This window comes from Manis javanica, chromosome 5 (assembly GCF_040802235.1).
Source record: "Manis javanica isolate MJ-LG chromosome 5, MJ_LKY, whole genome shotgun sequence".
Classification (NCBI taxonomy): Eukaryota; Metazoa; Chordata; class Mammalia; order Pholidota; family Manidae; genus Manis; species Manis javanica.
In genome coordinates this window covers 131,849,871-131,864,082 of record NC_133160.1, presented here as the reverse complement: position 1 = coordinate 131,864,082, position 14,212 = coordinate 131,849,871, and the positions used below count along the sequence as shown (strand labels likewise).

The 14,212-nt window shown below is 32.8% G+C and overlaps 1 protein-coding gene across 3 annotated transcripts in view; it reads right to left on the bottom strand.

Annotated features, from left to right (window-relative positions):
• Nucleotides 1–1,219: 1,219 nt before the first annotated feature.
• The window catches only part of CHIC2 (cysteine rich hydrophobic domain 2), a 55,016-nt gene continuing 42,023 nt past the window's right edge, over nt 1,220–14,212 (bottom strand). Inside the window, exon 6 of one of the 3 annotated variants that reach the window (XM_073237611.1) lies at nt 1,220–12,736. In XM_073237611.1, the coding sequence (XP_073093712.1) occupies nt 12,686–12,736 (51 nt within the window). In that variant the 3' untranslated portion in view covers nt 1,220–12,685. The remainder of the gene's footprint in view (nt 12,737–14,212) is intronic. The other 2 variants (XM_073237607.1, XM_073237608.1) reach the window with 2 other exon arrangements.

Genomic DNA, 14,212 nt, shown 5'->3' with positions numbered 1-14,212 from the left:
GATGGCTGCTTCTCCAAGAAGAGGATGTCAAACTACATCTAATTTCTGAGAGTGCTCCAGGCATTCAATAAAAAAAGCACTTTCATAAAAGTATTAAAAATTCTTTGATTTTTAAAGTAAATTTTATAGTTTTATCAAAAATATACTTAAGTTGCTAATAGTTTTTAAGTTGTTAAATTCTAAAACTAAATAAGAACAAGTTCTTAAATGAGACAATTCTGGTCAAAGGGCTTTTTTTGGTCAGTTAAAACAATTTTAGACCTTATGATTTTCTGCATTTGAAGCTAACATATTGCAAACTTATGTGATACACGACTTTACTCCCAGAAAATGTCTTTCTCAATGAAGGCCTAAAGCCATAATGTCATTACTACTGATGCCAATAACTAAAAATAGGGCCTTTTCTGTCTTTCACAGGCACCTGCTTGTCAATTACCCTCAACTGGCAGCCTGCTGGATAGCCAGCTCCCTTGAGCAGAGTTCTTAGTTCCAACAGTTCAACTCATGACATTAGCCAGCCACTATTTCCTCCACAACCCTTAAAAATTCCTTGTAAATTCACAGAACTTCCCAAAGTACATGTTTCAAAGAATGGCAAACTGGAGTTGAACTATTCTATCCTAATCTCTAGTGAATGTTGTCAAATAATACATTTTTATATTGTCATTATCAAGATGGTTGATTTCTATCCATTTGGATGCAGAACTAGAATGGTAAGTCTGTGGAAAATTGGTTTACTTCACAGTTGAGCAACGATGCTCAGAGTACCCTTTATTATCCCAAAGCATTTATTATGTAAGGGAACATTACATGGAGTTTATATGCACAGATCTATAGATGACATAAAATAGGATTCACTAAAATTAATGTTGCTACACATACAGTTAGCTTACACCTTAACATAAAAAGGGAATTTACTGGTAAGGAAACAGGATATAGTTAGAATTAGATTATTCACTGTTTGCTTAGAAAGTGCAATGAGAACACACATACACAAATCAGTATTTGTAGACCTGCCTTTGTAATTTAAAATGTTAATGAAATGTAAATTTTTTCTGTACAGAATTCATGAATGTTCATCTCTGGGCTGCATTGTGTCTAACCTTGTTGGGGTCTTTTTTTTTTTTTTATTAGTACAAAGTACCTCATTGTCCATTTCTCTTCCATCTCACCACCACCAAAGAAAATACACTTGACAATCAGAATCAGTACAGTGGCAGTAAAACATAAAATAATTTTTATTTAGAAAACAACACACCCCTTGCATTTTTTTGTAACAAAATCAAGTTTTGGGCTCCAAGCTATTCATCATGAAGAGAATGTGTTTAATCTGATGCAAAGCTAGCTACCCAGCAGTCTAGGCAGGCTGTAGAACGTTTAACTCAGGGTCTGGTAGGCTGCCAACCATTCTAAATGTTTTCACATGGACCAGCAATAAATAATTAAATGTCTAAGTCACAGTTCTCAGGTTGTGAGAGCTAAAGTTTCATCACTTACAGAGATAAGCAATTTGGGGTTTTTTTTTTGTCCAATTATTTGCCTTTCATTTCTCTAGGCATAGGTGATACTACTCATCGGTTACAGAATCACTTTGATAATGCTTTCTGGATTTCAAATAGTCACTTTAAGGATTTTTCTTAATCACTAAGTTTGAAAAAAAGGGAAGATTCTGTTTACATTTATTTCAGGGAAGCCCCCACATTTGCCAACTAGAGGTATACATGGTGTTTTGGCCCTGGCACTGTCACTAACAATCTATGAGCACAGACAAGTGACAAACTTCCTAGAGCATTACAATGTTAAAATGGGAAGCTAAGGTGTCTTACCATAATTGAGAAAAAAAAATTTAAATACTCTTCTTCCCTCGCCTCTAAACTCTGAGGGAGGGCATAGCCATATGTATTTAAAAAAAAAAAAAAACAACCCAATTACCCAGTTGATTCTAATCTACATCCCCACTAGACACCTCTGTGGTTTCTTTCAACTCAAATTCCATCTTTTTAAAAGTGGATAGGACTATGGCTAAAGAGCAAGACCCAGTGCTAATAGAACTGGGAAAGAAGATAGTGCATTCCTACACACAAAACTTCCTTCGAAGCTCTCTTTCCAGGTGATGCCTAATCATTGGTTCTGATAGTATTTACAAACATGCCATGCATTTATAAATGACCTAACTCATTTTGCTCTAAGCAGTATACAGAATACTGGTCAGACAGCAAGGACAAGAGTGCTTGATTTCTTAGTTACATTCTTTTAGAAAATCAGCCTTCAGCCATTGGTAGTGTTATAAACATAAAACTGTGAAGAACTGGTTTTTCAGAGTTTATAAATCTTAGAATACTCCTAGTAAATTTTATCTATCTTTGGGAAATATTTCCTTAGAGTTTTTGTTACATGTTGGGATGCTCTGAGTAAAACTATACAGCTTATGTTTCATGTACATGAGCAGGTTTTCCCACCTCCTCAGGTCAGGCTTTCCAAGTTTAAGAATTTTAAAGTAATTTTTAAAAGTCAGTTTCATGGTTAGCCAGAGACGGGTAAGATTCCTCAAGGGAAGAACAACCTAAGACAGGCACAGTCGCAGGGGGGCCATCAGGTGAGAATTTGGGGATCAACAGAGGTGAGGCTCAGAACCTCACCCCCCCTGCTTTGAGAGAAATCTTCTGCATTTGTGGATGTCTTGCTGCCCTTGTCTAGCCTGGATTAATACTTAGTCCATAGGCACACACCTGATCATCTGATCATCTACATTTGCCTTCTTACAGCACTAAACTATGTTTTCTACCTTTATCTTGCATCTACCTACCACTTCAGCATTTTATTAAAAATAAAAATAATAATAATAGGAGAAATGTGGGATCAACATATAAATCAAGTACAAAAATCAAACGAATATTCATATTTGACCTGATTGTTTATAGGTCATAATGCATGATCAAAACCGAAAGTTTCTGTGATGAATGCCCTTGTACTGTTCACCATGTAAGAATTTATTCACTATGTAAGAATTCGTTCACCATGTAAGAACTTGTTCATTATGCTTCAGAAGATTGGAGACTGACGAGAATTAGGCTTGAGATGGATTAATGATTGTACATTGAGCGTTGACCCCCCTATACTGAATTTTATTGTTGTTAACAACCATTTGATCAATAAATATGAGAGATGCCCTCTCAAAAAAAAAAAAAAAAAAATCAAAGAACTATAGTACAGATGACCCTTTAACAATGGTGGGAGAATGCCAATCCCCCACCATGCAGTGAAAACTGCATATGTTTTGACTCCCCCAAACTTTATGAATAGCCTACTTTTGATGGAAAGGAAGCCTTACCAACAACATAAATAGTCAATTAATACATATTTCATATGTTATATCACTATATATTCTATTCTTAAAATAAATAAACTAGAAAAAAAAATATTACTACCTTTCACCTATAATTAATTCTTAGCTATTTTCCTCATTCTTACAATTCTTAAATTTAGGATTATAACATGGAAGAATAGTATGATTAATATAAAGAACATTGACAAATATAGCCAGAAATACCAAGCTGAAAATATTAATTCCTCCCTGTTTTTTTCAACTTTAGTTATTAAGCTGTAGTTAAATTCTAAAATCTTTAAAAATATTACAGGGAGAAAAAAATGTCCAGAAGTACACATAAACCAAGGTTTGGGGCTATAGGACAAAAACTGTTGCCATATTTTACCTGGAAATTGGGATTTTATCCATGAAGCACAATAGCTGACAAACATCTTTTGGGGAGAAAAAAATTTACTGAAAATACAGTGAATATGTAAGAATCGATTTCCTTTACAAATGCTCTTTTACATTTCTTTTTCCCCACTGGTAGCAAAATGCCTCTGCAACCCATGCTGCTTGCCCAGATCATTCAACATTAGACTGATAATTTAGACTTTAATTTTGTTGAAGTAGTTTCGACAAAAACTGTCATTTTTCATCTTCAAATAGTGTAGGCTTGTTCTTTCAACACTTGAGATGCTTCTCTCATGATCAGTTTTAGATTTCCTCAGACTTGCGAAGCAATTTTTCTTCGTAACTTCTGTATTGTTTTTTACATTTCTCACTTAAAATGTCTAAAATTTCTTTAAGTTATATCAGCATAGTATTTGTGTTGGTTAAAAAACAAAACTGTACGTGTTAACTGTATCTGTTGAACAATGCAAACGTATGATTGTTCCAGAAAGGTATTCCTTAGCACTTCTGCAACTTAAACAAATCACTTCACTGGTTCAAGACACATCTAGTTGGGATTCTCCCTCCACTGAAGACATTTTATATTTGAGTTTTATAGGGAAGTCTTTAGAGTCTAGAATATAACACAAAATAAGATCATGCAACTAAAATTTTCAATTTAATCTAGCTAACATCCTTTTCACCCTTTCAGAGATGTATCAACCTTTGAATATGCTAGTTCTCACAACCAAAAGAACTGGTTCATCCATAGGGCTTCCTTTAAAGGACAACACAGTCATAAGGTGTATAAAGTCTACCCTCAGTTATGCTCTAGGAAGGACTCAAAACACAGATGTAGGGATAAGAAAGAACCATCTCTTTGAGACCTCAGAATAAGTTTCTCACTTTTTTAATGGTCCTATATTAGTCAGTGAGGTAATCTACAGTGTGCCAGCCTTGGCTCCAAAAAGTGGGTGGTCTTTGTGGAGGGAGGTGCTCGCTCACTCTACCTCTGGCAGGAGCCAGTTCCTGCAGCTGGACCTAAGGCAGCCCACAGACTACACTCCGCACATTTCTTCATTTCTCACTTGAGTGCCCTTCTTTAGATTCCCTTTCAACTGCCCACTTTATATCGGCTTCATTACACCACCGCTCCATTTGTAATGTAAATTGAGAAACTCGGGGAAGTTTTTCTTTTGGCCTTGTCTACAGAAGAATACCGAGAGGTATTCAAAACGTATTAACACAAATCAATGGCACCAATAAAAGCAAAATCTCCTTAGCAACATAATCTTGATTGCAAAAGGAGAACTGAGAGCATTTAGCAGAACAGTGGCCCACATGGAATACGCATTTGTCTGGAAGAATCCAGCACAAAGCCTAAAAGAGAGATTTTGAAAAAATCCAAAATTAACTCACAGAGAACAGTTACTCTTTTTTTCAAAAGTACACAATTGGCTACATTAAATCTATCGTGTGCTTTTGGCTCAGCAACATTGTATCACACTGCTTTGCAAACCAAAATTACAACACCCTGCATGCTTCACATGAGTTACAGGGTGTTTTTTGTTTGTTTTGTTTTTTGAGGGTTTTTTCCTTCGTTAATTTCTTTAGTAAAGCAAACAAAAAAGTCTCAAGAAATATTCATCTCACACACAATGCAAAGAAAATTGAATGGCTATCTAACAATATCTAAGACTGTAGGTACAAAAGGCTGAGCTATCTTTTAGGCTTTCTGTGATGGATTCTAAGATAATAACTACTGTGAGCAGTAATGGCATTTTTGCCTAGGTCTCCATTTGTGAAAAAGGAAACTTAATACACTTTAAGAACTCTCACATCTTTCACGTCAGGATGAAAAAAGTGAATGAAAAAATAAATTCAGAAAATATATCAATTCTTCTAAAACTACAGTATTAAAATGATTCAAGGAAACAATCTACATGCACAAATTCCCCTCAGTTTTTAAATGTTTCAAACAGAATTGTCATTTTGTATTTTAACTAAAACAATACAGGTGATAGAGGTAAGTGCATCTTTATTGCCTACTGCAGAGATGCCTCAATGCATTTACAATTAGAATTATGTGTGAGTGTATGCACATAATTTTTTTCTATATATATGAAACTATTTTTTAAAGGTTTACACTATCATCTGGGTCAATCAAGTAAATGAAAAAAGTTTGTATGACAAAGTCATTTGATACAATGTATCAGATAAAATTTAGCTAAATATGTGTATTTACAGGAGTAGTGATTAGAATTACTTCTGCTTCCTAACTGAAATCTTAAAAACCATTGCTAAGCCTAAGCAGAATCATTGAGAACCCTATTTAAGAGCTGTAGCATGCTTCACATGAGTTACAGGGTATTTTTTAAAAGCTGTAGCAGCTTTTAAAATTTACAGGCAACTTAAACATCTGGTGGAAAAAAGGCAGTATGTAAATTGCATTTTTTTCCTATTCCTTTTTCAAACTACAATGCAAGTTCATGAACACACAGTATAAAACTTAAAGCTTAGTGTGCAAAGTTCCTAAACTCACATTCATAATGCCAATTATTTATTCCAATGCTTCTACTACAGGGCAATTTCTGTGTGTATATCCATTCATATGGTCATTTCAACAGATATCATTAGTTGGGTCAATTTCCTTTAAAATGGTTTTTGATCTGTAAATTCCAGACTCCCGTTTCCAACTTTACCTAAATTGCCTTAAAATTTTATGTAATGTATTATAGTCTTTTAAAGACTAAATGCTGTGAATAGCTAGCCATATTTTATTTTTGAGCATGGAATCACATGTTGAAGTGCTACAACAGACTCACCTAAAAGCAAAAACTTAACTAGTCAAAGCAAGCAAAGTTAAAAAAAATCCTCTAGCTCAAATTCGGTCTCCATTTGCTTACTAGAAAAACCCCGTTTATGAAGATCTAATTTAATGAGAACAGATATACTGCAATCAACCAGGGACCAAAAACCAAGCCACCTTCAACATAGCCCATATACATTTCTTGGCAATCATGAAGGCCACCAAATTAGTCTAAAGAAAAAATAATCTCATTTTAACAAGAACGGACCATGTTTGTTCGACAATGGCTTTCTTAATAATGAAAGAAATATACATACCTTTAAAACTTAACTGTACCAGTTATTGTCATTTTTTAAATTTTACTAGAAAATGAATATAACTAGAATACCTGAAAGCACAATTAATACAGGCCTTGATCTTCCGAACAGCTCATCCATAAGAAGTTTCTGATCATTTAAAAATTATCCATGTGCATAAAATCCTTTATTTAACAGTATTTCTGAAAATTGTCACACTTGAATTATAGAAAATAGAATACTTTAAGTAGCCTCCCGCTATTTTCTCAAAGGACATGATAGAAGAAAACTCTTATGTAGAACAATTTTAAAAAATTACCACTGTAATACATGAAGAATGTATAAAGGAGGCACAAAGCTGTGTGCAATACCTGCCCATTGCATAACTTTTCACCCTGTAAAACAGTGTAGGATAACAATGCAGCTATTTCTCTTAGCCAGTAGTATTTAGCAGATTGCTTTCCAATCATACTTCCACTGCCAGTTTCACAATGCTTAACTCCTCTGAGGACAAAATGTCATTAGCTCCAAGAAATATAAAAAGAAATAGAGACTTTAAAGGGCTTTGATAACTTCAAAACAAGCTCTTTTTTCATGAAAACTTTATGGCAATGCAATGAGACTGTTGTAATTACCTAATTAAATAAACTGTTACTAGAGAAAAAAAGATGTGGGCTTTCATTTAGTAAAAAAGGTTTCTTGAGAGCATAGGATACTCTTTCCTTCTATAACATTTTACATTTATAGTGTATTTATGTCAATAAAGAATTGGAATCAATTTTACTGAATCAAGAACCAGTAAGAGTAGAAGAAAAAATCTGCAGTTTGTGGGTAAATGATAGTCCAATAGAGGAGAAGAGCCAAAATACTGATCTATTACTTGTCTTCTCTTGAAAGCTGATTGACATTGTTCCTTTAAAAAAAAAAAAGGAATGGCTGGCTTATCCACCAAAATCAAGAATGCCTGATATGGTTAGTCCATTTAAATATTTCTGAGATAAAGAGCTAGGAAAGCAATATACTATCTATTTTTCTTAAAGAGAAAAAAGCAGTCAACTCTCAAATTCAGAGCACCATGTTTATGAAGTAGAGGAAATGTTTAAAAAAGAAGTTATGATTTTGCTAAAGTATCTAAGATGTAACTATATTTTATAAGGTCCTATTAGAAATTTTTCTCAAGTAGTATATTAATGTTTACCTGATTTTTAAACATGTTATTCCTATAAGTATATATAGGAAGTACTCAAATTTTAAATGCAAAATTTGATAACTCAAGATTATCCTATGTAAATAAGTGAAAAAAAGCTACTCAATCATTACTGTTAAACATCAGCTATTTACTTTTATATAGGAGCTTTAATAACAACAAAATAAATAATTAAGAAATGTGAGGTAGTTACAGTAGCTTCCTTTTGTGGAAATGAAAATAAAACTAAAGGGGCCAAGTAACTTGATTATTTTATAGACTATCATAAGTGAATTCAAAATCAGGATTAACATTCTGGATTTGTTTTCAGTATTGTCCATTAAAGTTACAACTAACCTCTGTTGTTTCAATTTACCATGGGTTGGGGGAGGATATTGCTCTATATTACAGAAATAAGAACACAGAATTATGACTAGTAGAAACAATATTTAGACTTCTCTTAAATTACTATAAAAATTTTTGTACAGGACAAGATAGCAATGCAAGATTCAAAGACAAATCTCACCTCATATAAAAGATATGTTCCTAAAAGTAAAGCTGGATATTTTATTTATGGAAAATTAAGAGTTACTTTATTTCATTTTTAAGAGTGTTATATTAACACTAACTATTATGGGATAATTAATAGTTTGGTTTAAGATTGGCCTTGAGCCTATTCTTTATTCCTTAATACTAGATATAAATCACCTTTCTGGATGGAGCTAGAAGGTATTATGCTCAGTGAAATAAGCCAGGCGGAGAAAGACAAGTACCAAATGATTTCACTCATCTGTGGAGTATAACAACAAAGCAAAAACTAAAGGAATGAAACAGCAGCAGACTCATAGAACCCAAGAATGGACTACAGTTACCAAAGGGAAAGGGACTGGGGAGGACGGGTGGGAAGGAAGGGATAAGGGGGAAAAAGGGGCATTGCAATTAGCACACATAATGTGGGTGAAAGGGGCACAGGGAAGGCAGTATAACACAGAAGAGACAAGCAGTGATTCTATAGCATCTTACTACGCTGATGGACAGTGACTGTATTGGGGTATGTGGTGGGGACTTGATAATGGGGGGAGTCTAGTAAAGATCACGTTGCTCATGTAATTGTACATTAATGACACAAAAATAAATAAATCACCTTTCCTCAGAAATGGTAATTTAAGAATCCACAAATGCAATCACCCTACTACTCCCTCTCTGGAAAGTCTGGACTGATAGGGTCCAGTGAAAAGGAAAACACCACTATGACAATTGGAAATTTAAGTTAAGAAAGTCCCTTTTAAAATCCAAGTACCACCTTAGCAAAATTGAGAGTGTCAGCCATTCATCACTTAATGTGACTGACCCACTTTAATTTGCCTTCTACACACCTAGCTAAAAAATGCAGAATTAATATTCTTACTGGGAGCTTTGGAAAAAGAAGATAGAAACTCTGAACTATGTCCATCACTGGGTGAAGACTCTGGACATCAAGAGGTCAGTAAAAGGACCCACAGTGCTTCAGTAGGAAAGTAGAAGGAAAGAAAGAGTGTCCAAGACTAGATGTTAGAATTCAGTCAGACAGTTTTAAACACTTTGTACTTTTGACTTAGTACTACTGACCAACAGTTGAGCCAAAGAAAATATTTACAGTGAAAATTAGGCATGCAGCTAAAGATTATAATTGCAAAGCACAATATCATAAAAAGCTCAGTCTATGTACATAGTTACATAAAACTAGTGTAGTTTGAACTCACGCAACTGTGGGTCCAACTGTAGGTTAATATTTAGTATCATTCTTTTATAAACAAAGATTGATATGGAATGTTGTTACAGTTTTATACAGTTTGCCTGTATCTGCTAATATAAAGCAGCAATCAGAAGCTCCTTATAAATAACACTGAAAATACAACCATGGAGAAAGTTGTGGTTCTTTCTGATTTAAAATTATTCAATTATAAAACTAGGTTTTCTAGTATGAAAAGGAAGTCATTATTTACTATTATTCAAGGTTTTAAAATTTCTTGATTTTAGGCCAAAATTACATGTTCATATTTTAAATGAATGAAATGAAGAGTCTTAATAAAGCATCTGATGACCATTTTATATAGGCAAAGTAACCCTTTGAGAGGAAGGGGCAATCTACCTTAGAAGCTAAATGTGTCACTTCACTTTTACTACAGTAGCTTTTGGACATGTATTATAACCCAGATATACAAAAGTCATGTATTAAAATATAATAGGGTTTGCAAAGGGCATTATTTGATAAACTAATGTTTCTATACAGTAATGGTGGATTTATTGTAAAACGCCAGTAACTAGCCTATGTAAAATCTAGACATTAGATTTTCTGCCAATAATACCTTTCCTTGGCCAATAATAAAAATTAAAAGTACCTATGGTTCATGTCTTACAAACTTTAGGTAAGAAAACAGGAACTGAAGAATAACAATCATTTAAAATATTTCCTTTGGACTAATGTTCACATAGAGGCATCTCTGACATTTCTAATTTCCAACATAGGTGCTTAGATTCATGATTCAAGAAAGGATAGCCAAGAGAGCTTATACTGGGGGCTAATCAAAAAAACAAGTATGGAAACCTAACCCTAAGTTATGGTAATACCACATATGAAGCATTCATGGTTCTTTTCTATATAGACATTGAAATATAAGAGTGCACATTTCTAGGGAATTAAAGCAATTGACTCTTCTGCCCAAATTAGAAAAGCTTTTAAAAAATCCTACACTTAATACCACCAACTATGAAAATTATCTTAGTTAAAATATTTTATGGGAATAATTTTAAAATGATAATTTATAGAAACTAATAACAGGAGAAAGAAATGTCTAAATAGGTATAGTTTTTCCTATAAAGCTAATCAATACAATGCTCTACAAATTTACAAAATTTTAGATATTGAACACTATGTTGCATAGTATACACATTCATTGTACTTTTCTGCTCCTTCTGAACCCTGAAGCAGATTTTAGCCTTCTCCATAAAATAACTTTTCACACTGGAACCACAAAGAAATACTAGTTTTTGAATAACATTATCATTTAATTGCACTACTTTAAGGTAGTAGGACACACCCTATATACAAGGTAAATTTGAATTCTTTGACCTTTGCGCTTTTCATTGGAGAAGTTATTTTATAAATTCATGATAAGCGTTTTGGTGGGCAATGGAAACAAATAATTCTCAGACACCTCCCCCCGCCCAAATCCTAGTTTTTAAGATAATTTCTAATGTCCCATATAGGACATTTAATTGTTCAAATTTATACAGAATCACAGTACTTTAGAGAAGTGCAAAGAAATACTTAAAAAAAAATACAGGTATATAAGTTAATGAAACTGGTATTTAAAAGATTTAATACAAGGAAAAAAGGTATTATATAGTGGTACCAATTCTTAATACAAATTATTAAGCATAGTTTATATAATTTCAAAAGTTATTCACATTATTGCTTGATACCACAGTTGTATGGAACAAGTTCTTGACACACATTAAAAGTATAATTTCAGGTTTATAAAAATCAAAAATTTACATATAGGTCATTCAGAGGTTCAGAAAGTTTAAAATGAAGATATGTACAACCAAAAGGAGAAAAAAAATGCATGTTTGTATATATTTAAAAGAAACAAGCTGATGTGGTTCAAACTTATATGTCACACTCTCAATTTAAAAAGTATACATAACTAAAAGCAAAGTGAGTGAAAATTATATATGTCCTCCATTTCTTAGTAATAATCTGTTCTAAATATCAATGGGGAATTAAACACCAGCTTATTTTTAATTCTAGAACTTTTGCTTTCTTTCAAAAACTTTTCAGAAACATATATCCATTCTAAAATTGTTAAATTGGGAGAAATATTTTCCTTAGAAATTTTTAAAAGAAGAATCTTCATACTTTTGTATATAAGATTTGATAAATGATAAAAAATAACCCAAATAAGGCCATTATTAATGTCATCTTAATCAAAAATATATGCAGATTGTAATGCTACTATACTTTGTGATCCTGAGCTCTAGTAACCATTAGATACATGCATGCCATTCATTGATTTGACTATTCTATTAAAAATAATCTAATCCTGCCTTACTACCTTTGAAGACAGAATACTTTCAAAACTTTTTGACAGGTCTTCATGTTAGATATTTCTGCTGTAAACAGAGCATTAGGAATTTTATGAGAAAGGGTATGTTAGGTTCCAAAAAGCTATTAAAGAAAACTTACTATTTCAAAATAATAACTATGTTAAATTTAAAAAGGAAGAAAAATAATACAAAGAGTGTGCTTGGTAGAATAGATAAGTAGAGCCTTACAAAGGTGTTTTTCCATAAGGAATTAATAAATAAAGGACTTCATGTACCTTAGTGATAAAATAAAAAAGGCTGGCCACTTTTTATGCTAAGTTCAAATGTATTTTTTTGATAATACAAAAAAGTAGTCGTTGAAAATCAGAATACATAACTGAAAAGAGCACAATAACTTAAGTATTAAACATCTTTATGAAATAACTGTTGCAAAGTTTGACAAAAATGCACACTTAGAACATGCGGTTATTAAAAAAAAAAACAGAAATAAAAAAACACCACACAATTTCTGTAGAACCAATGTTATGTTACCACCAGGAGAGCACCAAGCAAGGCACCATTGGAAAGACAACATACTTGGAAAGTCTCTATAAATAAAGTGAATGCTAATCTGGTCGAAAAATTGGTGTCTTTGGTAAAAATTCTATAAGGATGACCTGTAGAAAGAGAAAAAAAAAGTTTTAAAAAGATTTAAATATATTTTTTTATCTTAAAAATTGTGTAGATATAGAACCTCACCCCACATTTTGAGAGAAATCTTCTGCATCCATGGTTGTTTTATTGCCCTTGTCTAGCTTGGATTAATACTTAGTCTACAGGCACACACCTGATCATCTAAATTTGCTCTCTTACAGCACTAAACTATGTTTTCTACCTTTATCTTGCATCTACCTACCACTTCAGCATTTTATTAAAATAATAATAATAATAATAATAATAATAATAATAATAATAATAAGGGAGAAATGTGGGATTCACATATAAATCAAGTATAAAAATCAAACGAATATTCATATTTGACCTGACTGTTTATAGTTCATAATGTGTAATCAAAACTGAAAGTTTCTGTGATGACTGCCCTTGTACTGTTCACCATGTAAGAACTTATTCACTATGTAAGAACTTGTTCACCATGTAAGAACTTGTTCGCTATGCTTCAGAAGATTGGAGACTGATGAGAATTAGGCTTGGGGTGGATTAATGATTGTACATTGAGCATTGAGTCCCCTATACAGAATTTTATTGTTGTTAACAACCATTTGATCAATAAATATGAGAGATGCCCTCTCAAAAAAAAAAAAAAAGAATATGTACACAGAAAAAAAAAGAATATTGTGTAGATATATTCCACTACTTAAATCAATTTTGAGAGTGCCTCGGACCCACAGAAGTAGAATGCATGCATTAATGAATAAGAAAAGCTAGCATTTACTGAGTACTAACTACATATGAAGTGCTTCATACTATATGGATCTATTTAATCCCAACAACTTTTCATGAGGCATGTATTATCGTCCTCATTTTACAGATGAGGAAACTGATGATGCAAGGAATGTTAACACCATGGATTGTGGACTCAGTGTCTGAAGAGAGAATTATCTTCACTTTAAAGCCTTGACCTTTCTACTGCACTATATCGGACTGCAACTTACCCAATCTTTATTTCTTCAGACTTCCTCCCTTTTATGTACACCAATTCCATAGGTCTTTAAGTTCTGGAGTTGCTCTCATTTTACTGTACCAGGATATGTGATCTCTAGTAAAAAGGTATCGGTCCTTTAACTCATATTTTTCTAAAGGGTCCTTTTCTTCTTCGATTAGCAAAAGTAAAAGTTAAAATTTGTTCCAAAGGACCTTTTACTAGGAAACTAAAGAAAAACTGACAAAAACAAAACAGAGCAATACAGAAAGACACAAGTTGAGCAAAGTTAATTTTTATTTCAAACTTGAACTGTCTTAAATTACAATCAGTTCTTTCCCTTGTTCCAACTCTGTATGAAACAGATGCTAAACAAAAAATTTTTTATTTGAACTGCTTCCAAATTCGATGAACTCCTCATTTATTTCAGAAACTATGCCTTGATATAACCTCCCGGTTTGGACACTCTTTTACATTTAGCCATCAGGGGCAG